The sequence below is a fragment of the Mya arenaria genome, chromosome 10 (assembly GCF_026914265.1).
Source record: "Mya arenaria isolate MELC-2E11 chromosome 10, ASM2691426v1".
NCBI classification, from domain to species: Eukaryota; Metazoa; Mollusca; class Bivalvia; order Myida; family Myidae; genus Mya; species Mya arenaria.
In genome coordinates, this window is record NC_069131.1 from 1,788,464 (window position 1) to 1,814,748 (window position 26,285).

The 26,285-nt window shown below is 39.1% G+C and overlaps 1 protein-coding gene and 1 long non-coding RNA gene across 3 annotated transcripts; both read left to right on the forward strand.

Annotated features, from left to right (window-relative positions):
- Positions 1–1,844: 1,844 nt before the first annotated feature.
- Positions 1,845–2,348, forward strand: LOC128205925 (uncharacterized). Its single transcript, XM_052907986.1, has one exon. The coding sequence runs from the start codon at positions 1,845–1,847 to the stop codon at positions 2,346–2,348; it is 504 nt and encodes a 167-aa protein (XP_052763946.1).
- A 584-nt stretch (positions 2,349–2,932) lies between these two features.
- On the forward strand, positions 2,933–12,331 carry LOC128205365 (uncharacterized). 2 transcript variants are annotated; one of them, XR_008256225.1, is made up of 3 exons: positions 2,933–2,971; positions 11,860–11,973; positions 12,217–12,331. It is a non-coding gene; the product is annotated as an uncharacterized LOC128205365 (long non-coding RNA). The 2 variants fall into 2 exon arrangements; XR_008256224.1 differs by having other exon boundaries at positions 12,204–12,285.
- The last annotated feature ends 13,954 nt before the right edge of the window (positions 12,332–26,285 follow it).

Below are 26,285 nucleotides of genomic sequence, written 5' to 3' on the forward strand. Positions count from 1 at the left end.
GAGCTGTCGAAACTTCCGTAGTGCAGCTGTGCCTTTTGTTTGTTTTTTACACACGAGAGTTTGACTTATTTTTCATATGATAGTTTTATCAAATGGACATCTTTCGAAAGAATGTGGGGCTACGATTCCGTTTCAATATAGTACGAATTGTATTGCCAGGAGCTTTTCCTCCGATCAAGTCAGAATCGGATATATACTTAGGCCAGTCTCAAGAATCATATGGCGACTTGTTGGTTCCCATCATCAGAGACAAACTTCCGAAAGAGCTGAGACGTAATATGGCCCGTGACCATGGCGACCGACTGTGGACGCTATCGGAAATGAGACGAGCCATTGGAATGGAAATCAACGTGTAACAGGAAGGAGAAATCCCAGTGTTCCAGGAACATCACATGCCAACAGTATCCTTCCTTACCGGAAATGGTAGAACAAACAGGAAGCAGACGCAAAAACGAAAGGTATCGAAACAAGTTACAAATTATCTTAGTCGAGTGACATATGCTTTTTGCAAGGGAGATCACAAATCGTCTGATTGTGAAAGCCTAGCCAATGTTGATGAGAGAATTGAATGCGTGAAACGTAAAAAAATGTGTTGCTTATCAGATGACTATCAAGTATCCGTCTGCAAGTCAAATTTCAGATGTCGCAATTGTCAGCGAAGGCATCACACCGCTATATGCGAACAGCAGAGGAAATAGGCAAACTAAACCCAGAAGCAGCGTTGTTTCAGTCAAAGACAGACAGGCACCAGACACTGCCATACTGCACTCAACACCGTCGAAATGTTTTTCTCAAAACTGCCATTGCTAGCGTGAGTCCCGAACAATATGCAACAGATGCCAACATTTTGTATGACGAAGGGGCACAGAGGTAATTTATTACTGAAAATTTGGCAACCAAACTCAAACTAAGACAGATTGGAATTGAGACAATCCACTTAGTTTCCTTCGGCGACAGCTCACAGAACGTGCGACAACTGGAGCCGGCGACAGTGAATCTACTTACAGATGGACATGAGAAAATCGAAATCGATGTTTTGAAAGTCCCAACTATTGCAGTGCCGTTATCAAACATTCAAAGGGAAGTGACGTCATTGTGTTATCTCCGGGGACCTAAGTTGGCACACCCAGTGAATGATGCTGAAAGTTTGGACATTTCATTACTGATTGGTGCGGATTCATACTGGAAAATAGTGTTGAACCATGTCGTCAGGGGCAACGGACCTACTGCCGTGAAGTCGAAAATTGGATATCTTCTTTCCGGTCCGTTACCAGGCAAAACACAACAACCATCCGCTCAGTACATGTTGATTGTCATCACATCTCCGCCGACGACCCTGGACTTGGAGCGCTTTTGACAGCTTGAGTCCAGCGGGATCACTCGGAAGGAGACAATACTTCCGATTCCGGTAACCTGAAGACTTACATGGTATCTAATATATCATATGACGAGGGTCGCTACATCACCAAGCTCCCATGGAAAAATGACCATCTGCCGTTGCCGACCAATTATGACGTTAGCGTGAGACGTACAGAAAACTTGATCAAGCGGTTGCGAAACCAATTATATTGCAGAAATACGGTGAAATTATTCATGAACAAAGAGATCGGGGATTTATTGAAAAGGTCGACACAAACGTTAAAAACAATCATCCCATTCACTATATTCCCCACCTTGGAGTAAAAAGGTACTCGGTCACCACCCCAGTACGTATTGTATACGATTGCAGTTGTCGTCGTCAATCTGCTGATAATCCTAGCCTTAATGACTGCCTACAATCAACACCACAGCAACTGAACGACTAACCCGGAATACTTATGCGTTTCATTTTCCAACGTGAACTCATGCAATCAAATGCAGTACAGGAAGAGCTCAACAACAAAGGAACAGAATGGCGCTTTATCATAAAACGTGCTCCGTGGTTTGGAGGATGGTGTGAGTGCCTGATTGGGTTTACCAAAACTGCCATCAAGAAGGTACTCGGTCGATCTTATGTGGTCTTCGAGACGTTATCCATTATCATCTCAGAAGTGGAGGCCGTTATCAATGACCGTCCACTAACTTATGTCACTTCCGGAGAGGTCGAGACGGAGCCATTGACGCCATCGCACTTGCTGTATGGAAGACGACTAACAAAGTTGCCTTATTCCGAACACATTGAACTTCCGGGACCCCGTGCGAGTAGCTCTGAAAACATCACGAGGCGAGCGAGGACCCAGGAAAAGTTAGTTGACAATTTCCGCGAACGATGGAAGACTGTTTATTTAACCGCTTTTAGGGAGCACTACCGTTTTTTCCGGCAAAGATCAGCAGACGGTCAAGGTTGGCGACTTTGTCCAGGTCCATAACGAGACACCGGGGTCCTCATGGGAACTAGCAGTTTTGGAGGAGACCATTACCGGAAACGACGGCTTGGTTCGTACAGCGCGGATTTAGATACAAAATGGACATCTAACTACCCGCCCTTTCGTAAAGCTGTATCCACTAGAAGTGCTGTGTGACACCGACAGTGCTAGAGACTAATATCATTCGCCGCCCCGGAGTGACATGAAATGTATTTGCATAGTATTACGCGCGAACTTACGTAACGTGACGTCGCGGCGTATGGACTTAACGTCGACGTCACTTCCGTTGTTTTGTATATGTGACGCGTCATGAGACTGTTGGCCCGAAAGCGATAGCCTCGATTTCGAGAAAAACTTGCGAAAGTTGAAGCGTAAAAATAAGAAAGAAATGAAGTTTTTATCGTAAAAACAACCATTAAACAATTTGTCGCCCTAGATTGTTCAGTCAAATATATTCTTTAAAATGTAATGTTCATAGAAATAGTGTTTTTTAACCACTTTCTTTCGTACTGTTTATTAATTTTGGTGTTATCTCCCGTAGTTGTCATAAGCTATTTTTTAACCCAAATTTGAAGATGTAGGTCAAGCTGAACCAAAGGCATTTACATCAAATTAGGAATTTGTTGGTAAGTAGAATTATTTTCATTGTTTAAGCATATAATTTTATAAATGTGTATATCTTTAATGTAATGCAATATATTCTAAATTCGGTCAAATGGACGGAAATTGGTCGCAGGAAAAGAAAGCGGAAGTGAAAATTGACAGTCTGACATTGAAAATGTAAACAGATCAAAATCCAGCAGATATTCTCTTTTTGCATACTAATGTGTCTCACCTAATATCGTGAAGTCCTAAATAGATCTTATTATACAAAAGTTAACAGTCAGTTGCGCACGTCTGTTCGCCTCGCCGTCCAATTCAGTAACACCGATGTTTTACCCTAGCACCGGTGCACTCAACAGTTCCCGCTCGGGAACCGTCACGCTTATCACCCCGGTGGAGCACTCCACAGTTCCTGCTGAGGAACAACCACTACACTCCCCCCCCCCCATTTTAAAAAAAGAAGTGTTACCTTGTATTCCGTAGCCGGTGATACCAGAATGCTCCATGACTCACTGCTGGACCGTCATGATAGTTGCTGTACCATCATGATCCTCTCGCCTCCCCTCACCCAGCTTGAGAAGAGGCAACGCCACGCCCTACTGTGGGGGCGCATACAGCCGCTTGCCATTGGCGCAAGCTAACTGTAGAATCTCCTGCCAGGACTCCGTCCTGTACCGCGCCACGGCATTGGCCATGGTTCCCAGATGTAGTGGGCTCCCCAACTTAGCCCCTTTCGCTTTGAAAAATGGAGAGTCGGTCTCAAGCAGCAGCCGACTCGGATCCAAGGTCCGTAGTGCCTCCTTAGCTGCCTCTGAGCAACTGGCAATCAAACTAGTGTACCCGAAGCACACATTGGGGAACTCCGTCACCCATAAATCCACGGTTTCCCGATCACCCGTAAAACAATGCAGATGGATACGTTGGCTTGGCTGTACCCTTCCCTTAAGCATATACAACAGCTGCAACAGGTTGTCCTCCTGTTCCCTTGCCCTTGCATGCAACACCAGAACTTGGTCCCCCCGTAATTTAGATAATGTCCTGTCAAGAACTCTATGTTGCACATTCCACTTTTTCGGCGGCACAGTATAATCCAAACCCACTTCTACGAGTGCACGTACCCCTGGCAAAGCCAAACACCTTTCAAAGTTAATCCAATCTTCCTCCGAAATATCAAAGGTTGATTTAGGGTGAATCCCTATTGCAGTCCATATGCCCCTGTCCATAAGTGCAGTAGTTAAGTCTGCACTTGGGTAAGACTTTGGGTCGCAGAACACGGCCACGCCCCCCTCCAGCTGAATAGCAAAGTCACTATCACTGGGCTGACACTCTAGCACGGTAGAAATGTCCATTACGCGAAGACACGCCCTACTAGCCATACTGTCTAAATGAAAATGGCTGTCCCACCCAATGGGTTTCTCCAACTCCGTCACTCCCTTGAATTCCTCTCTAATGGACGCAGTCCTCTCACCACCCAGGAGATCACACAGCACTAGCTGCGCTCTCCAATGAACCAACGCCTCGGGAGAAGTAAGCGGAAACACATCACAAGTATCCGGAGCAGATATCCCCAAGATCTTTCGCACCCCATCAACGCACTGGCGTTGACGCTGACTGAACATAAATGATGGACACGGTCCTATGGACATATTCACCATTCTCACGGTCCTTTCTAAGTCACTGGACCCAATCAACATCCGGGCCATCACATTCAGCGCAGTCACTTGAATTGCGGATACCTCTTCATTCATGTGCTGATTTTCATTGAAGATACCCGGCACATGATCCTGAAATGCATGGGCACGAGACAACTGGACATCGCAGTTTGATACCACACAAAGTCCTTGCCGGCTTTTCTTCGCAGGACGCTGGTCCCTTGAAGGAGAACGGCTCTCATAATGTCTATTTCCATAACGAGAAGAAGGCACAGGTCTTCTCTCCGCAGTACTCCTCGACTGCCCCCGTCCTCTACCCCTCACATTCCGAACTGGAGACCTAGGAGATTGGGGTCCCGATCCTCTACCGCCACGCCTAACAGGTGACCTTTGGAGTATGGGAACTCGACCCTTTCCTCCCCCCTCCTCGGAGAAGTTCTCAGAGCTGGCGGGTTTGTCTCAACAGTTGACGTGGAAGCTTCCGCGTCTGCTTTTTGTGGCGAGCGTCCTGGGGACACGGACAGATGTGCCATTCCCACTTCCATGTCCTGATGCAGAGGACTCCACAGGAGCTTGTCCTCATCCAAGTCATCTTTCTCCCTCTCTATCACGTAGGCTACACGCTCTATGTCCGGATTATCAAGCATCCGAACATCTCTCGCCGGCATAACAATCTCATCCTTGTCAGCCATGTCTGAAAATAGAAAATGGTATATTGAGATTTTACTGCCTACACACATAGCACCAGTACTTATCAATAGTAAGGGCGTCCGATGCCGTTACACCTACACATGACCCATGAAACCATTTGTCACAGCCGTCGCATTGAATCATGAAGCGACCTTGCCACGGCTGCCTACAAATGCAATAAAGGGTATTATCCACCACCCTGTTACCTGACCCCTTTTGTGGGTTTTTCAGGAACTCTAAGATCCACTCAGGCAACTGTCTGTCCCTGCAAGGTTTGATACGATCATGGTTGACCACCAACAGAGATCTGCGTAGCTGTATTCTGAAAAGAGAAGAAGAAAGTTTCTCCACAACCACTCCCGGCCCCTTCCAGGGCGGCGAAAGCTTTCGACACTTGCCCTTGATTACTGCCGTGTCCAAGAGATACACCACATCACCTTCGGCGTATGGTGTCTGGAGCACACGCACGTCATAGTCTCGTTTCATGCGCTTGAGAGACGTGTCTAAGTTTTTCCTTGCCACCTCATATGCTGCCTCAATATTTTTTACTAGAGTAGCAACATAACTATCTGCCGGAACCAAAGTACCCGTTGATTGCGGGAACATGAGATATGCCGGGGTATTTACCTCACGGCATAACATGAGTTTATTTGCAGTGAATCCCGTACTACGATTCACAGCACTCCTAAGAGCCCCTGCGATTTGAGGTAAATGTAGATCCCACTGATCTTGTGTATCTCGTATATAGCATCGTACTGCATCCATCAGTGTGCGATTGTACCTTTCAACCTGCCCGTTCACCGCTGGGCGATAGGGGGTTGTTCTAGCTTTATGAATTTCTAGTACTTCACAAATGGCTGTGAACAATTTCGACTCAAAATTGGAACCCTGGTCTGTAAATACCTGAAATGGATACCCAAATCTTGAGAAAAACTGGTCAATAGCCGCCTTGGCTGTTACCTCCGCTGTTTGGTTTGGTAATGGTACACATTCGACCCATTTAGTAAATTGGTCGACCATCATCAACACATGCTGATTACCCCTAGCAGTGACAGGTAAAGGACCCAGAAAATCTAAATGCACCCTTTCCATCGGCGCTCCTGCCTGGTACTCTTTTAAAGGAGTAACACCATACCTGTCGTTTTTCTTGTGCTGATTGCACACTGGACATGTAGCAATATAGTTAGCGATGTCATCGCCCATACGATACCAGTAAAACTTCTCTTTCAAGCGCGCTTTTGTGCGAGCTACTCCCTGGTGGCCTGAAGATGGTATGTCATGGTTCAGCATCATAACTTCCTCCCGTAATGATCGTGGGACCACTAGGTATTTATCCTTATCCTTCTTGCGAGACCTATAAAGAACATTTTCAATTAGTAGAAACTGCTCTTTATTGAGCCAATATGCCTTAGCACATGAACTTGTTAGAAATAGGTCCCGCTCACTAGGACTAATTGTGTCCATTAACCAATTTAACAAAATAGCAAGATCAGAGTCCTCTGACTGGGATTTTTGCAAGTCTTCTATTTCGAAACCCCAACAAGTACGAATGCCATTGGGCACCTGTATACCATAAACTCTTACATTGGACTCAGTTTTTGACCTACTTATCTCAATGTAAACCTCCACATCCCCTGTTTCTCCTTCTGTTGGTAGGCAACTATATGCAGTTGTATCCTCATTCGGCCCTATTGCCGCCGCTGATACTGTAAAGTCACTATCAACCCTAAGTAAACCTTCCTCGTCTCCCGCCTTGCCACTGTTACCCAAAACTTGGCACTTACTAAACTGTACCTGTGTACTCTCTGACTCAGTGTGCGCACTATCACCCTGTGACTGCGGGGCCATCCCCGGTGGTGCACTACCATTCAAGGCTGCAGCTTCCCCCTGACAGTCGCTCACGGGCTCCCGATGCTTGAAGGCGCTACCTTCTCCCATACCAGCCCTCTGCGCTGCCAAAGAAACCGCATAATCCACATCCTGTGAAAAAATACCCCATTGGCTATCAGCTCTTACACAATACTTACAGCCACCACAAGGGAGGTCAGTCACCCGTACCCCGACCTGGTATAAAGGGCATACGCCCGGATGAGGTCTACGTGAAAGCGCGTCCGCATTCACATGTTTCTTACCCGCACGATGCTCCAGTACCATGTTGTACTGGGACAACTCCTCCATCCATCTAGCAAGTTGACCTTGTGGTTCTTTGAAATTAAGTAACCAAGTTAGACTCGAGTGGTCGGTTCTGACCTTAAAAGGCTTACCGAGCAAATAGTGCTTAAATTGCCTTGTAAATCTTACGACAGCAACCAGCTCTTTCCTAGTTGTGCAATAACGGCGTTGCTCCTTAGTCAGAGCATAACTACCATAAGCTACTACTCTTTCCACACCATCCTGCACTTGCACTAACTCTGCACCTACAGCCATATCTGGCGCATCTGTATCTAAAATGAAATCACCTTCTACCCTAGGTAAAGATAACACTGGTGGCTGCACCAGTGCCCTTTTAAGTGTTTCAAATGCTATTTGCTGTACATCTCCCCAATGAAACTTCTGCTTACCCACTACAGCATACAGGGGTTCTGCAACCTTCGAAAAGTTTTTGACAAATGTACGATGGTAGTTTGCCAAACCCATAAAACGCTCTACCTCCTTGGAGCATGTAGGCACCGGCCATTTTGACACGGTCTCCGTATCAGCTTCCGACATTGTAAGTGAATCTCCACTTACCTTCCTTCACAGGAACTCAACCTCTTTTTGAAAGAAAATGCATTTCTTGGGTTTGAGCTTCAACCCATAGAGCCTGAAACGTTCCAGGGACTCCTTAAGGTTTACCATATGTTCCTCAAATGATTTTCCCATGACCAAAATATCGTCCAAGAATGCGAGGACTGTTTTCCAGTTTAAACCACGTAGAACAAGGTTCATAACTCTAGAGAAGGTGGCGGGGGCATTGCATAAAACAAAACCCATTTTTACATGTTCGAACAGACCCCATTTGGTAATGAAAGCTGTTTTCTTTTGGTCCTCTACCTTAATAGGGACCTGCCAATACGCTGAATTTGCGTCCAACTTAGAAAACCAAATATTACCAGCCAAAGTGTCAAGACAATCATCAACAAGAGGGAGGGGGAATACATCCTTTATAGTGACATTGTTTACCGCTCGATAATCAATACACCACCTTACACTCCCATCCCGTTTACGAATGAGTACTGGAGACGATGCCCAATCTGATGTTGATTCCTGGATGACCGCGGCCTGCAGCATCTTTTGCAAATGCGCTTTTTCCTCCCCTGCAAAACACGGTGGTGTCCTGCGCAAACGCTGTTTAATTGGTCTTGCATCCCCTGTATCTATAGCATGTTCAATAGAAGAAAATGTGCCCAAATCAAACTCAGTTTTAGCAAACACGTCTTCATAAGCAATTAGTAAATGTAATAACTGCTCTGATTGCTCAGGTTCAAGATTTCCTTTCGACGATTCAACCATATGTTGTAAATGATCAGGGACGACCAAAGGCTCATGACTCACCCTAGGATGGTCGTGTCCATGATTGTTCTGATCCTGACATTGGTCAGTATCCACCCACTGCTCTTCTGGATCTTCCTTATCACTATCTACATCTAAAAATGACTCAACCGGATAGGCTCTTCCTATTTCTTTACCCTTTTTTAAAAGTTGAAACCTTTCAGTGGTGTTTACAACACACATAAAAGGCTGCTGACCCTCACTACGAACAACTCTTGGTCCAAACACTTTTGAATTTTCATTCGGCTCAATATAGTAATCAGGCATTTTTGCATCTATCTTACAATTTAACTTTACTACCGAGTTTGGCGGTACCACTCTCCTCTGTGCTAATGTCACACGTGCAACAATTGGCTGCCCACTCCGATTTGTACTTTCCATAGTGATCTCACGGCCGTCGTAAATCAACGTACCCTTCCCCATGTTCAGGATAGCGCTACCCTGCTGTAAAAGATCTGCACCAAAAAGCATGTCTTGATCAATAGGGGCCACATAAATAGGGCTTACAGAACAAGTTTTTTTCTATTTTTAACTTAACACTCTTTGCTACAAACCCATTTATTGACATCTGCCTACCAGCAGTGTCCAGTCTTACATCATGCAATTTTGCAGAAGGATTTTTCAATTTTTCATACACCTTGTCTGAAATTACGTGCTCCCCGACTCAGCCCTTTGTCTTTTAAAGCCTGTTGTACCTCTGCTTTATACGGACATTTAGCAGCCATGTGCGTTGTCTCATCGCAAATGAAACACTTCCGAGGGCCTGTGCTGACAGGTATCCTCCGAGCTTGGGGTCTACGACCGCCCGAATTGTACATACTTTTCATCTGTTCTTGCAAATCCTCAATTTGCTTACGTAACATACTTATCTCTGATATGGGCTCCGCTGTCTTCTGCACTGCCCGCACTTGCACAGCACTTTCATCATAATCTAACAGCTGCCGGCAGGTGTGAAGTCTTCCTTTCCCTCATCACACTTCTGCTATGCTGAAATAAATGATTTACGGCAGCTTCAATTCTAACAAAACCTTGCATGAATGCATTATGTCCTGCCTCCGTATCTACAAGGCCTTGACAAAAACGATCAATAGCTTGGCGATTGCTAAATGATTCCGGCAAGTCAGCGTAAGCATCAACAGACAAAGTTTGCACCCTGTCTGCCCAATCCTCGAGGCTTTCGCCTTTAGACTGACAGGCATGTAAAAACTTTGCCTGTGCTGTAGCCGGTGATTCTGGACCAAAACGGTCCTCAAGGTTTTTCAATAACAAACGATAGGTAATCTTTGGATTGCCTTTAACCAGCCGAGCACCATAATCAAGGGCCTTCCCTTGCAAGCACAACAACAAACATGTGCGACATTCTTCTGACGTCCATTTGAAAGCCTTAGCATACTCATCAAATTTCATGAAAAAAGATTGCCAATTTGATGTGCCGTCATATGACATAGACTTTGGCATGTCTCTAAGAGCATGTCTATCCCTTGTATTGGCAAATCTTGGCTCATGAACATTTGTAAGCCCATAACTAAAAACATCCGCATTGGCGGACGGGGTACTGGCTGGCTGAGTCTCTCTATTGTGTCTAGCAGGCTTAATATCTGACAAAGGGGGTTGTTGACCCCTGAGTGAAGGTGACTGGCCCTCTGTGGGTTTATAATAACCTGGGGTAAACTTTTCTCTTACCTGCCCATACTTACTCTTAGGGACTTCTGGCAAGACTCCCATTGCATCCTCCTTCCTGGGGAACGTACCACGCATCGATGCCAACCAACTTTCCATTCGGCAGATCTCCTCCTTCATGTCCACCAGATGCTCATCCCCACCACTGGCCGTTTGCTCTTCGCCATACTCCTCTCCCAATGACAAATCACAAGGAACCCGTTGGAGGTCCCTATTAGGCCTGAAATCTAACTTCTCCAAAATATCCCTAGACATTTTGCTACGGAGATGAACCTGCAGAGACTGCTCTGTAAGGTTGCCCATTTCCGTGCGAATAACAACAATAGTCTTTGCAAGACTAGGGCCCACATTTGGCAATTGCTGCAATTCCTCCTCTGTCATAAAATTTATAGGAAAATTCGAATTAGCCATACTTACACTGAAAATAAAAGTTATTTATGCCACACAATACCAATGATAACTAAGAAAGTTAAAAAAGAAATTCAGTAAAGGAAAAAAATACCACGTGGCCCGTTCGCGGGAAAAATTTCAACAGAAAAAATAACCAAACTCCTAATTAAAAACAACTGAAATCTTTATTGCAAATAATAATCTAATCACCGCTGCCACCATTAATGTGTCTCACCTAATATCGTGAAGTCCTAAATAGATCTTATTATACAAAAGTTAACGGTCAGTTGCGCATGTCTGTTCGCATCGCCGTCCAACTCAGTAACACCGATGTTTTACCCTAGCACCGGCGCACTAAACAGTTCCCGCTCGGGAACCGTCACGCTTATCACCCCGGTGGAGCACTCCACAGTTCCTGCTGAGGAACAACCACTACAATACTTATGATGACTGAAAAAGGACATAATCAATTTTTCATCATCTTACCGCGGCCAACTATCAATACAATTATTGATGGATTTTACGAATTAATTTTGAGTTGCAATTTAACTGTCTTTTTAGCTACATGTATATGTTGATGAATTTAAAGTTGTAGATGAACATTTTTTTGCAATGTTGATTTATGTGCATAACATACCATCTCATGAGGTTCAGGTACATTGAAATAAATTTCTGTTATGATGAAGATGATCATGCTGATTATGAAAATAATAGACTAATGCAGATGGGGGAAATGTTTATTTAGAATTAGAGCACAATACTCTAAAAGCCAGGACCAATATTAATGAATGTAGGTGCAAGCTGCTTTTTGAGTATGCATGACATTCAGACTAACAGGAAATTTCTTTGGCATGCATAATTGTGTACATGTTGATCTGCCGGGGCATCACCCCAACTATAAACAGTTAAAGATTTGTATTTCTGTAAATACATATTTTACAAACATTATGATCGAATGTGAATTTCAGATCAAGCACCTGCTGTACATAGAACAACAATCCATAACAGCTTTGACTATGCCGAGCAGGTCTTCTACCCATACTAGGCACAGCAAGAGTGCCCTGCTTTCTGTTAATCATATGGTATATTTTATTTATAAATTGAGTGGTTAATACAGTTTTGCCATTTGACTAAATTATTATAGGAGAAATGGAAAACCTTTATATTTTGTAAATTCACTGAAAAAACAGAGAAGCGCTCACATTTGCTCTGCGGTGCTCTTGTTTAAATATTATATATCACCTTTATTCAAAGTTTTTAGTTGAATATAAAATGAAAGTGTAAATATATATACATCTTTTTTATTTCAAAGTGTGTTTTTTCAGGTTCACAGATATCTCAGTGACAAGGGTTTAGCTGTTATGTGGCCAATGGTGTGGTACCTCATTTTCAACATCATCCATATAGAAAAGACTCTGCATACCTGTACATTGACAACTATGTTTGGTGGAATAAAAACAATGCAGTCATTGTGTATGATTGACAAAAGCAGTGTTGAAGTACATCACTTATGCACTGCATATTGACACATGAGAACATTAGAATAACAAAACAATGTAACATTTATTATTTTTTCAATACAAGTAATCAGAAATCTCAAAATATTCATTAGTCTTATAAATATAGTTTGGCTTAAATCTGTTCTCTTACTTCTCTAAATGTCATGGATTGAAGGCAATCAATTCAATAAATTGTATGTAATTCTATGTTTAAGGGTCTGATGTATTCTGAAGGTAAGTTGTAAGAATGTTGTTGTTTTTGTTTTGTTTTTAATTTTGGTGCTTAAAATCTTGATTTAAAGCCAAATTAAAGGATTTTGTGTATACAAATATTGACATTTGGTACTTTATTTAAACACTAAAGTTGGTTATAATACCTTATTATGTAAAAGAAAGCTTGTGTTAAAACAATAGGTATTATATCATAATATAAACAACATGTTTATTTATTTAGACCAAATGGAGGCAGCACACATCCTTTGTGGATTGATGACCTTGGCAAACTGGTTATATTCATTGACTGGTTGGAGTACACCAAGGAGTTAATTTGCATAATTTATTCCAAACACTAAGTAATGTACATATATGAACATTATTTTGCAGAACTTCAGCTGACAACCCAGTGAGTGAATTCATGAGAGAGCATCCCAAGGACAGTGAGATTGAAGTTAAAATTGACAAGCCCACAACAATGGCTTTTCCATGGAGAGTACCCTGAACGCATCCAACTAAAAGGACTTAATGCAAAAAGGCTCTGATCCTTTAAATAAGTGAAAACACTAATATACTGATATGTGATCTTTATAAACTAAATATAAGATTTGAGAATGAGCCCGTTACTGAGCTGATGAAAACGTGTATCAATTTGTTATTGACAATTATTTATTTAATAGAAACATGTTCATGTGAAATGAAGCTACCAGTGATTTTAAGTGAAAAAACTGCGGTTTTAGCAAATGATTGATAGAAGGGTGCTAGACCCTGTCTTTTGTCGGTAGAGCCCCTCTGCCATAATGTAGACCACTATATGTTTATTATTAATACAAACTTAAAACAATCTGGCAGTTGAAGCCTATAAATGCTTGAATTGAAGACATTTATAGTATTGTTTGTCAATATTAGTTACTTCACAGCCTGATAAAATGTACCTTAGCAACCTTTCAGTTTTCTTCAATATCTTTATTTTTAAAACCTTCCTAAACCCTATAAATATTTTTAGCTTTAACTTTAATCTATGAATAAGCATCAAGAATATAATTTGTCATGTACTATGTGACCAATTGCATACCTCTTTAAACTACATAATGACGTGTACATGCTAAGTAGTTAGTTTGTTAAATAAATTGTTTTCATTTTTGTAAAATGTAAATGTGCCCATTTATTAACTGATCTAATTTTACACTAGTGTAAATTGTGTAGGATTGTTATGTTTATTTAATTAAGAGTATATATAATACCATTTGTTGTTTTATGAGCAATGAATGACTATACAAAAATCACATTTGAGGTAAATTGGTAAAGTTAGTGCGATTATAATCATGTTTGTGGTCTGTTGCCATGGTAACCAGGATAAAAAAAACCTTAAATACCATTCAAATAAGATAAATTATAGTCAATTACAGGGGTAACATACTTTAACTTCTAGATATACATTGGTTTGTATTAGGTGCAAGTTCCAACCTAATGTCAATTTATTGTGATTTCGGAATATTTTTTGAATGTCAAATACATACACCATGTACAGTAAGGTTTGAGGATATCAATTATTATTGAATGCTTCATATGGCATTTATTGTATATTTAAATGCAAATTTAACCCCAAAACGCCTTTTTCAATAAAGGTTGCCATGGTAACCAATTAATTTTCATTTATTTTCTCAATAATAATTGATAATGGTTTTGAAAATATATTGTTGTCGTTATAATGTAGGAATTGTGTATATTGTAGTGATTAATATTTATTGCATCTGTGAATACAAATGTTTCAATAAATTCTTGAACTTTACCGAATTTCCAGCTGTTTCTTAACCAAGTGCCCTTCTAGTTTTTGTCATAATTTCGTTAAAAATAGGAATATTTGAATTTTCTTTTCAGTATTTTTATCTTAAAGAATAGTACAGCCAGAAATTACTCATATCTCATTTTCGCCCAAAAAGTGGTTTCGGGCCAAAAATTCCGTGACTGGAATAGTAGTTATATATATAGTTAGTTGAGTTAAAGGATCGAACCTAACATGACGTGTTGTTTACTTACTCAGTTCAAAAGGACAACGTTACATTGGTCAGCTAAGAAATTGGTCAGTAACTTTTCATTATCAGGTTTCCCAATGCGATGCATTGGTTAGCTATGAAATTGTTCAGTAACTTTTTAATATCAAGTTTCCCTATACGTTGCATTGATCATCTATATGCAGTGAACCAGAGTTCTACTGACCATATAGAAATAGAACAAATCATTATATTCAAGTTATCCATTCTTATATTGAGTAATAATCATCGGCCCACTAAGTAAGTTATAAGGAACAGTAACTTTCTAAGACATAATAGCTAAATCAAATTGAAAATAAAAATATTTGTAATTACACATATTACATGATAATCAGACATATTCCATTTCTTTTTCGACGGAAAAGCAGACAATATCAAAAGACAAATATTATACCCAATAACTTGAAAAAGGTAGACAAAAGTTAACAAATGTTGAAAATTTACTTGAGTCATTAAAAGCTGTTTGAGTGAAAAGACATCTAGACGACAGGAACAAAGGTCAATGGAAAATATGCTTTCATCAGAAGCTGATGTCTTACGGAAATGAATTAATCTTTGTTTGTGAAAGAGATTAAATACTAATAAATATAATTTCTAGGAATCTTTCATGTTTAAACGACGTCCTTAAAGCTTGGATTAATATGAAACAAATGTATGATATAAAAAATAATTTACATTTAAAACAAGTTTTATAGAACAATAAAACTATTTGTAGCAGGAACCTTACCCTATTCTATAACGAATGGTTTTATAAAGGCATTACATATCTTGAACATATATTTGACTATAGAACAAACAATTTTTATGGCTACAATCAAATGAGGTACCTTTGCAATATAAATGGCAATGATTTCATAGAATATCAAACTCTTATTCGTTTAGTACCACAACATATAAAGATGCAATGAATCAAAGGCGGTATCACCTTTACAGAAAACATAACACTCAAAGAAAAAGTTGAAAAATCAGAACAAACAAACAAGTTTCATAACTCAATACTTACCATAACATCTGTCCGTCCATCCTCAAAAATGAAATGGACCGAACACATGGAAATCGAAAATGAATATTTAGATTGGAACAAAATATACGGTAATATATACAAATCAACAATAGATACAACCTTGTGTAGTTTCATTATAAATTTCTTATGAGAATAATTCCCACAAACCAATTGCTCTATAAATCAAAACTGGTGAAATGCAGTTTGTGTTACTCAAATATAGAGTCAATTGAAAATTATTTTGGGAATGTAGTAAAGTACAACAATTATGGAACATATTCTGTAAGTTTATTGCATCAACGACAATAAGTATCAACATAGGTAAATGCGAGGGAATTCACTGGGAATAACAGGTACAAACACATACAAATGTTCGTAACTTCTTATTATATTAATGACATTTTATATACACTCAGGAAATAATAACAATAGAATATTGTCGTATGATGCATACTTGATGTACCTAAAGTTAAGAATAAAAATTAAAGAACAAATACACCTAATCATGACAAATATGAGACCCACAAACAAAAATGGAATGTACTTTATATCTTATATGATTTTTCAAAATAAAAAGAGAAATTACTCTGTGTGAATGCGTGTGCATGTGTTTGTGTGTTTGTGTGTGTGTGTGTGTGTGCGTGCGTGCGTGCGTGCGTGCGTGCGTGCGTGTGTGTGTGTTTTATAAAATGTATTCAACAAGGAAATGTTTACAAAAAATCATATGTATTGCTCTTTAATGTAAACATCCTATGTAGAAAATAAATGATATAAAATTAACACCCGGTATAAAGTTCCTTAGAATGCTCGTGTTTTGTACAGTTTTTATGAGGTGATATTCAACGTTTCAAATACTACGATAACCTGGCTCTAACGTTGAAGTAGACCGGACCACGTCCTCAGTCTACCAAATTACCAGATGGTTGTCTTCACTGGAACCCAGTTTGAACCGGCGTGGCATTTTCCTTTTCCACTGAACAACTGAAAAATAGAATCTTAATGGTATTCCACAAACTAATTGGAATAAATATTTTCCAATATGGAAGCTATAACAAGTACGCGAGAGTGCTCTTTATTTTATGAGCATAATGGGTTTTTTTTCTGCATGAAAATTTAAAACTGCCCTTCAAATATAACAATAAAGCATTTAATCATAGATATGTGGCCATATGTGTTGTTGTTTTTTCAGCCATAATCACAGATAGAACTACATGGACAAGCCCCGTAGCCAACCATTTTACACAGATAGAACTACATGGACAAGCCCCGTAGCCAACCATTTTATAAAGATAGAACTACATGGACAAGCCCTGTAGCCAACCATTTTATAAAGATAGAACTACATGGACAAGCCCCGTAGCCAACCATTTTATAAAGATAGAACTACTTGGACAAGCCCCGTAGCCAACCCTTTAACACAGATAGAACTACATTGACAAGCCCAGTAGCCAGCCATTATCACAGCTAGAACTACATGGACAAGCCCAGTAGCCAGCCATTATCACAGATAGAACTACATGGACAAGCCCAGTAGCCAGCCATTTTACACAGAGAGAACTAAATGGACAAGCCCAGTAGCCAACCATTTTGCACAGAGAGACCTACATTTACAAGCCCAGTAGCCAGCCATTTTACACATAAAGAACTACATGGACAAGCCCAGTAGCCAACCCTTTAGCACAGATAGAACTACATGGACAAGCCCAGTAGCCAACCATTTTACACAGATAGAACTACATGGACAAGCCCAGTAGCCAGCCATTTTACAAAGATAGAACTACATTGACAACCCCAGTAGCCAGCCATTTTACACAGAGAGAACTACATGGACAAGCCCGGTAGCCAGCATTTTACAAAGATATAACTACATTGACAAGCCCAGTAGCCAGCCATTATCACAGATAGAACTACATGGACAAGCCCAGTAGCCAACCATTTTACACAGAGAGAACTACCTGGACAAGCCCAGTAGCCAGCCATTTTACAAAGATAGAACTATAGGGACTGGCCCAGTAGCCAGCCATTTTACACAGAGAGAACTACATTGACAAGCCCAGTAGCCAGCCATTTTACACAGAGAGAACTACATTGACAAGCCCAGTAGCCAGCCATTTTACACAGAGAGAACTACATGGACAAGCCCAGTAGCCAGCCATTTTACACAGAGAGAACTACATTGACAAGCCCAGTAGCCAGCCATTTTACAAAGATAGAACTACATGGACAAGCCCAGTAGCCAGCCATTTTACACAGATAGAACTACATTGACAAGCCCAGTAGCCAGCCATTTTACAAAGATAGAACTACATTGACAAGCCCAGTAGCCAGCCATTTTACACAGATAGAACTACATTGACAAGCCCAGTAGCCAGCCCTTTAACGCAGATAGAACTACATTGACAAGCCCAGTAGCCAGCCATTATCACAGATAAAACTACATTGACAAGCCCAGTAGCCAGCCATTATCATAGATAGAACTACATGGACAAGCCCAGTAGCCAGCCATTATCACAGATAGAACTACAGGGACAAGCCCAGTAGCCAGCCATTTTACACAGAGAGAACTACATGGACAAGCCCAGTAGCCAGCCATTTTACACAGAGAGAACTACATTGACAAGCCCAGTAGCCAGCCCTTTAACACAGATAGAACTACATTGACAAGCCCAGTAGCCAGCCATTATCACAGATAGAACTACATTGACAAGCCCAGTAGCCAGCCATTATCATAGATAGAACTACATGGACAAGCCCAGTAGCCAGCCATTATCACAGATAGAACTACAGGGACAAGCCCAGTAGCCAGCCATTTTACACAGAGAGAACTACATGGACAAGCCCAGTAGCCAGCCATTTTACAAAGAGAGAACTACATTGACAAGCCCAGTAGCCAGCCATTTTACACAGAGAGAACTACATGGACAAGCCCAGTAGCCAGCCATTTTACACAGAGAGAACTACATTGACAAGCCCAGTAGCCAGCCATTATCACAGATAGAACTACATTGACAAGCCCAGTAGCCAGCCATTATCACAGATATAACTACATGGACAAGCCCAGTAGCCAACCATTTTACACAGAGAGGACTACATGGACAAGCCCAGTAGCCAGCCCTTTAACACAGATAGAACTACATTGACAAGCCCAGTAGCCAGCCATTTTACACAGAGAGAACTACATTGACATGCCCAGTAGCCAGCCATTTTACAAAGATAGAACTACATGGACAAGCCCAGTAGCCAGCCATTTTACAAAGATAGAACTACATGGACAAGCCCAGTAGCCAGCCATTATCACAGATAGAACTACATGGACAAGCCCAGTAGCCAGCCATTTTACAAAGATAGAACTACATTGACAAGCCCAGTAGCCAGCTATTTTACAAAGATAGAACTACATGGACAAGCCCAGTAGCCAGCCATTATCACAGATAGAACTACATGAACAAGCCCAGTAGCCAACCATTTTACACAGAGAGAACTACATGGACAAGCCCAGTAGCCAGCCATTTTACAAAGATAGAACTACATGGACAAGCCCAGTAGCCAGTCATTATCACAGATAGAACTACATTGACAAGCCCAGAAGCCAGCCATTTTACAAAGATAGAACTACATTGACAAGCCCAGTAGCCAGCCATTATCACAGATAGAACTACATGGACAAGCCCAGTAGCCAGCCATTATCACAGATAGAACTACATTGACAAGCCCCGTAGCCAGCCATTTTACAAAGATAGAACTACATGAACAAGCCCAGTAACCAGCCATTATCACAGATAGAACTACATGAACAAGCCCAGTAGCCAACCATTTTACACAGAGAGAACTACATGGACAAGCCCAGTAGCTAACCCTTTAACACAGATAGAACTACATTGACAAGCCCAGTAGCCAGCCATTTTACACAGAGAGAACTACATGGACAAGCCCAGTAGCCAGCCATTTTACACAGAGAGAACTACATTGACAAGCCCAGTAGCCAGCCATTATCACAGATAGAACTACATTGACAAGCCCAGTAGCCAGCCATTATCACAGATAGAACTACATGGACAAGCCCAGTAGCCAGCCATTATCACAGATAGAACTACATGGACAAGCCCAGTAGCCAGCCATTATCACAGATAGAACTACAGGGACAAGCCCAGTAGCCAGCCATTTTACACAGAGAGAACTACATGGACAAGCCCAGTAGCCAGCCATTTTACAAAGAGAGAACTACATTGACAAGCCCAGTAGCCAGCCATTTTACACGGATAGAACTACATTGACAAGCCCAGTAGCCAGCCATTAACACAGATAGAACTACATTGACAAGCCCAGTAGCCAGCCATTTTACACAGATAGAACTACATGGACAAGCCCAGTAGCCAGCCATTTAACAAAGATAGAACTACATGGACAGGCCCAGTAGCCAGCCATTTTATAAAGATAGAACTAAAGGGACTGGCCCAGTACCCAAACCATTTGACAAAGATAAAACTACAGGGACAAGCCCATTAGCTTACCATTTTACAACGATAGAACTACATGGACACACGCAGTAGCAAATCATTTTACAAAGAAAGGAAAACAGGGACACGCCCAGTAGCTTACCTTTTTCAAAGATAGAACTACAGAAACAAGCATAGTAATCTAACAGTTTACAAATATATAACAAGGACAACTACAAGGAAATGCCCTGGTGCCAACCATGTTACAAAGATACAAGAAGGGAAACTACAAACCAATAACATTTGAATCGTTCCCATTTAACAAACAACAGTCTGTTCCTGTTCTATCACTTCATAGGTCGATGTTTCAACAGTGCATAATCAACAAAGTTTGAGGTTAAACATGCTAATTAATACACGCAGGTATGTCATAATTGTTTCACAGAAAAAAATCATTTCTACACGTGTTTGTCCCTGTTTTATCCTTATTGGTCCATTAAGGGGACTGGGGCTGGTATTCAATATTGGTATTTTTATACTCCAATTTAGTTTATAACCTACATTTTAAATAATGGAATCTGCCATGAATAAGTACCTCATGTTTACCTCTTAAGTACACTGATTTCCTTACACTTTACTTTGGAACCTTATATTTATATGGCTGTTTTTTTGTTATTTTTTTATACAATTAGGTGTAGGCCGCAGTTTACATGGCCTATAGGAAACTAAGCCCCTCGCATATTATGTTATTAAAAGGGATCCTTTTTTAAGAAAAACAGTGATGTAAGTTATTTATTTATCTATTTTATTTTGTGAAAAACATATTTAATTAGTGTTGTATAATATTATTGTTCTCTCGCACAGCAGACGGTAATCTCGTATAGTACATGCAACTGGTTTACTCAATTACGTGCCTAGCAAACGGACAGTGGTGCCCTGTGGTAACCTGAAAAGGTGCAAAGAAAGAAGTAGATAAAGAAGAGGAGAGAGACATACGGGTTGTGGAAAAGGAGATGTAGGATAGTGGATTGAGTCGTACAAGGAAACACAAATGAGCATTGAGTGGGAACTTGGGCAAAAGAACAAAGTATAATATTCTTATAGAAGAGATTAAAGGTATTCAATAAAATAAAGGATGCTTTTTACAGGGGAATTTAGTACAAATATAAGAGTTAAGAGAAAGTGGTCGATGACTGGTTACCGAGAAAAGTTGGAAAGAGAACATTTAAAGAGGGTAGTTATAATATGAGAGAACCGACATATGTTAACAGGGGTTGAATAATTCAAAAATAAAGAAATAGGGGAATATATTCCCAGAGAGGTGGAGTGTGATCTATTTCTGCTTGGTTCAGTCACTGTGAGTTAGCACGATGTATAACGATTTGTTTAACATTTAAATGTTTACAGTTAAAGCACACATTGTTTTTCTTGTCTTTCTCTTATGAAACAGATGATTTGCTTACCTTTTTTTTAAGGTCAATCGTGTTCGAATATTCTTTTACATTGTCTGTGTATTCAATTTATATTCCAGTGAGTGACTTCGCCCCGTATTAAACACAACATAAACTTATCCGGATTTATATTATTTTTTCAACTAGGCTTACGAGAAACAGTTTTATGAGCAAGCACTTCTTTTCAGATGTAAGTAATGAATGACACGGTCATTTCCACAGGTATCAAATCGAAACAATGGTTATATTTGAAATATTTTTCAGCAAACTCTGCGAAGTTTAAAGGCATAGTTGATTTTGTAATCAAAATACTTCATCGTCGGTGTCATGTCGCAGTTTATTCACAAACATCTTTTAGACGCAATTCCTCGGCAAAATCAATTTTGGTCATTAACTATATTCTCTTATTTTTACATTCCTTTAAAACAGATTTAATTATTATTATTATTATTATTATTATTATTATTTCAATGACTATAAATTATGACCATTCGTTTTATGTTTAGGCAACAAAATTCCTCACTGGAATGATAACATTTTTATAGCAGCAACAACAACAACAATAATAACAACAACAACAACAAAACAATGGTCATGTATTAATAACAGCACAGTTAGTGTATAACATTTTATAGATAAGAGCAAAGAAAGTAAAAAAAAAAGATATTTGTTGTATAATATTGGAAACGAAACACCATCATATATTGTATGAATTTTGACTTTTGCTTAAGCAAAGTTTGTGTTATATAACCGGTATAAATCCAGGATGTTTTTATCTTCTCTGCCAAAGATATACTTCGGCAAGCGTGTATTCAGTAGACAATTACTGTAAAATCCATTTTGCTCGTTTTAGGTGGAATAATTGCATCAATAAGTACACGTTTTTTCATAGAAAATATTTAAAGTAGCAAAACATTGTTTCTTTTTTTTCTTTTAAGTTTTAACAAATGTCTTAATTATTCATGTTAATATCGACCTCAAAAACATTTTCTTTTACAAACGAATTGATCAAACGTTATTAAATTGAAATTTTCAATAACATGGGCGTTTCCTTGAACTACAAGCTAACTTTCTTTTTTCACAATTGGATTACATATGTTCATCTATATTCTGCATATTGTGCGCCATGAAATCGCGGAAATAACATTAAGACGTTAATGGCGACGATACCTCCATAGGTACACTTAAAGTCAAGATAACACTTGAGAAACAACAGATGATAGAAATATACCAGGAAAGTATATGGGATACTAAATGTTCACTACCGCATGTAATGGGGTGTACGATATTCCAAGAGTCATAAACAAATGATCTCTCAACGAACGTATTCTTGATTGAACCCTCTTAATGTCAATAGCGTTTCCATTTAAGAATGTTTCTTAATTACAATGTAAGTATGCTGTACAAAGTTTATACACCGTTGTTGCAGACTCACATGCACAACAGGGTATCATTGTCATTTTGTTATTATTAATATGCAAAACAACACACCCTAACACATCTTAGATAGGGCAATTAACAATAACTTATCTAAGTATTCGTAAAGATTTATTAAACGTCGAAACGCCACCTACACTGATATCAAACGTATTGTGTTGTAACCCAAATGTTTAAAAAAAAATTGTCAAAAGTAACCAACTGTAAGAAAACACTAAATGTGATGCATGTTTAGCATGTGTCATTTTTGATATGTGTGTCTCTTGTTAAAAATCTGCTAGGCATTATCCAAGAACATTATCTAAACTGCATGCCCCGAGGGTTTTCATTTAAACTTTGCAAAATTTCATAGAGCGTAACATTGCCGATAACAACATTCTTAGCTACCTGTTCATTTAGTTAATTTAAGAGCTAATTATCTTCATAATTATTTCTTTTCCTTGTTGATTACGTTTTTGATCCTTCTGCAATTAAACAAGATGATAGTAATTTATAATCTGAATGGTTCTCAAAGTAAACATTACATATTTACCTTATTATTTGTGAAACCACTCCCCAATATCATATTATACTGATTTTATTTCTCAATCTCAATCTAATATATTATTCCCATGTATATCACCATGGCATGACTTAATTCATTTATGCTTTACTCTTTCTTAAAATGTGCAATAATTTTGAGTTTAAATCTTACCATAATATTGTTATGGATGCATTATGTTGACGAAACATTAAAACCTAAAAAGTTAAGTTATTTGAGAGAAAAACAATCTTGAGTAATAACACAAAAATAATAAATTGTACTGAATTGTTTTAAGTGCTCAATTTGTTGATGCCTTGTTTCGATATAGCACAGTACTTTAAGTTGTAAAATATTATGTATATATACAAATGCAAATAAGAATTTGACACAAACTGAATACATTTTCTTTTCCGTTATACAGACTATTTAAATTAATTTACTTTGAGAAAGATTTTAAGTTTCTTTTCGAGATATTTGTACTTTTTCAGTACATTAGAAGGGAGATGGGGCATTTTTTTATGACGCCACCTAGATATACAGCCATCGGCTTCGGACCAAGTGGGAGTAGTTGTTAGGCTATGAGCCATAGTGCACAGTCAGAATTCAGTTCTGGTCCCTGCGTGTAGCACTGTCACACAGGACCCCCGTTTATCGCCCTCATACAAGGCGGTTGATTTTAGTGCTGAGGCGGGGGATCGACCTTGCGAGCTTGTCAGAAAAAAGTGTACTACTACTAGACCACGGATTCGCAAATATGTGGACGTATTTACAATATACATTGCATGTGTCGCGTTGGGTAGTTGAATACCAATGAACCGTGATTTCTAAATCGAAAGAAGGTACAACACTGTTAATAACACTATTCTGTAGCTTATACAAATAAAATGAAATAATTCTGAAAAATATATACTCTAAGGGTATGATAGTCATATGTTTGATGTAACAAACATCACATGACATGAATCCTTTACGATTGACCTGTTTTGTTCAATGTTATCTTGTATGTACATTGTATTAATTTCATATTGTTTTATTGTCGATATGTTTAATAAAAATTAATTAACCAAGAAGAAAAATAAATACAGAGACAGCAGACCCGTAAGTAATGACAATGGTGGAACAGGGAATTATAGAGACTAATGTGTCAACCAAACACAGCTGTGTTTCAAGAAGAAGAAGAAGAAGAAGAAGAAAGTTAATCCAAAAGAAATATACAACACACTACATATTTGAAATAGGCCAATATGACCCTTGATCAAATTAATGTAATACAATGGTTTATATATACATGTATGGCGGAGCATATTTACAAATAGCTTAATCTGTATCTTAATGAATCTGTATAATTCAATATAATTTTCTAAGTATAGTATGTATGAAAACTTTCTCTGTTGTATGTCTATTATTGGTATAACTTACGCTTGTACGTACATTTAGAGCAAATGGCCCATAATCAAAAATATGAAATATGTTCGTAAGTAAATTATTCGCCGAGCAAATGAAAGATAAAACAAACAAACGTATCATAAACATCAACTTTATCTTACTTCACTATACCATGCTGATAATGATATAATGTGTATAACCTCAAAGGTGAATAAATATGATTATGAAACTGGATATATATTTTGGTCGATCAACATGAAATAAAATTTAGGTCTTCCTTGGCTTGGATTTGGGTATGTATCTTTTTTATTTCATAAGCATAAAAAAATATACAGCTTATTTCTTCACAACAATTGCATTATGAGATTTTTAACAACTGAAAAGCTTTAAACATATTTGGTCTTTCTCTTTAGTATCTCTTGATATATTTACCTCGTCTATCATTATACAATATGTATTCAAATAACAAATGGTATTTGTCTTTGAACTCATTACATGTAGCCCAAAACCGTTCTTCTCTTCGTATGTTTCTCTACCGACCAGCCTCAATACCGAGCCGGTGTGAAGACAAACGTAACTTTGTGTTATTCTATTCTTCTGAATGTTGACTTGATTGAGATATAATTGCAATTCAAAATTTGCAAATACTTTGTTAATTTTGCTCTAGTTATAAAAATATGCTGAATACATGTGCGTTATACTTGTTTGGTTTGAATATAACCAGTGATACCTAATACATATCCATAGCACAATTTTCGTGTCTGAAATATGTCTTAAAAGTCCGGAGAATCGTTCTACGTAGCGTCTTCTCGTAAATGCTGATACGTTTCAAAACCATAGACACTCCATGAACTATGAATATTTTCAATCTTGAGATAAAACTTTGGCTCTCCTTCCGAGATGTTCAGATTTGGTAATTTAATCCGAAAGGATTTAATGCCTAGTGGTTTTACAACTGGTGTAAGAAACTATATTTATTTGCACGAAATACACCAACATACACTCCAATATGTACATTCATTTCGTTCAACAACTTCCAGCAACTTTCAAATCACACTATAGTGAAATTCATGACAAGGGAAACAACCGCGACATAGGGAAATTTTTATTCTTGCTAGAGTGTTCCAATTTTGTTCTTATTTCAAACTAAAGTTATCGATATAAGCAGGCTTACTCCACACTGTTTGAGGTTCAACTCGCTTACAAGTTTTCTAGAATGCGATTTATTGTGTTACTGGGAAAATTCACAACATCTTTCAAACAAGACTACACGTGTATGTCCCTGCTTTATCATTGTCTGTCCATAAACGCAACCACCTAGTCACAATAATATTAATTGGTCTGTTCAAACAGTGGCCATGTTGATAGGCTTGATAAATACTAGTTTAATTT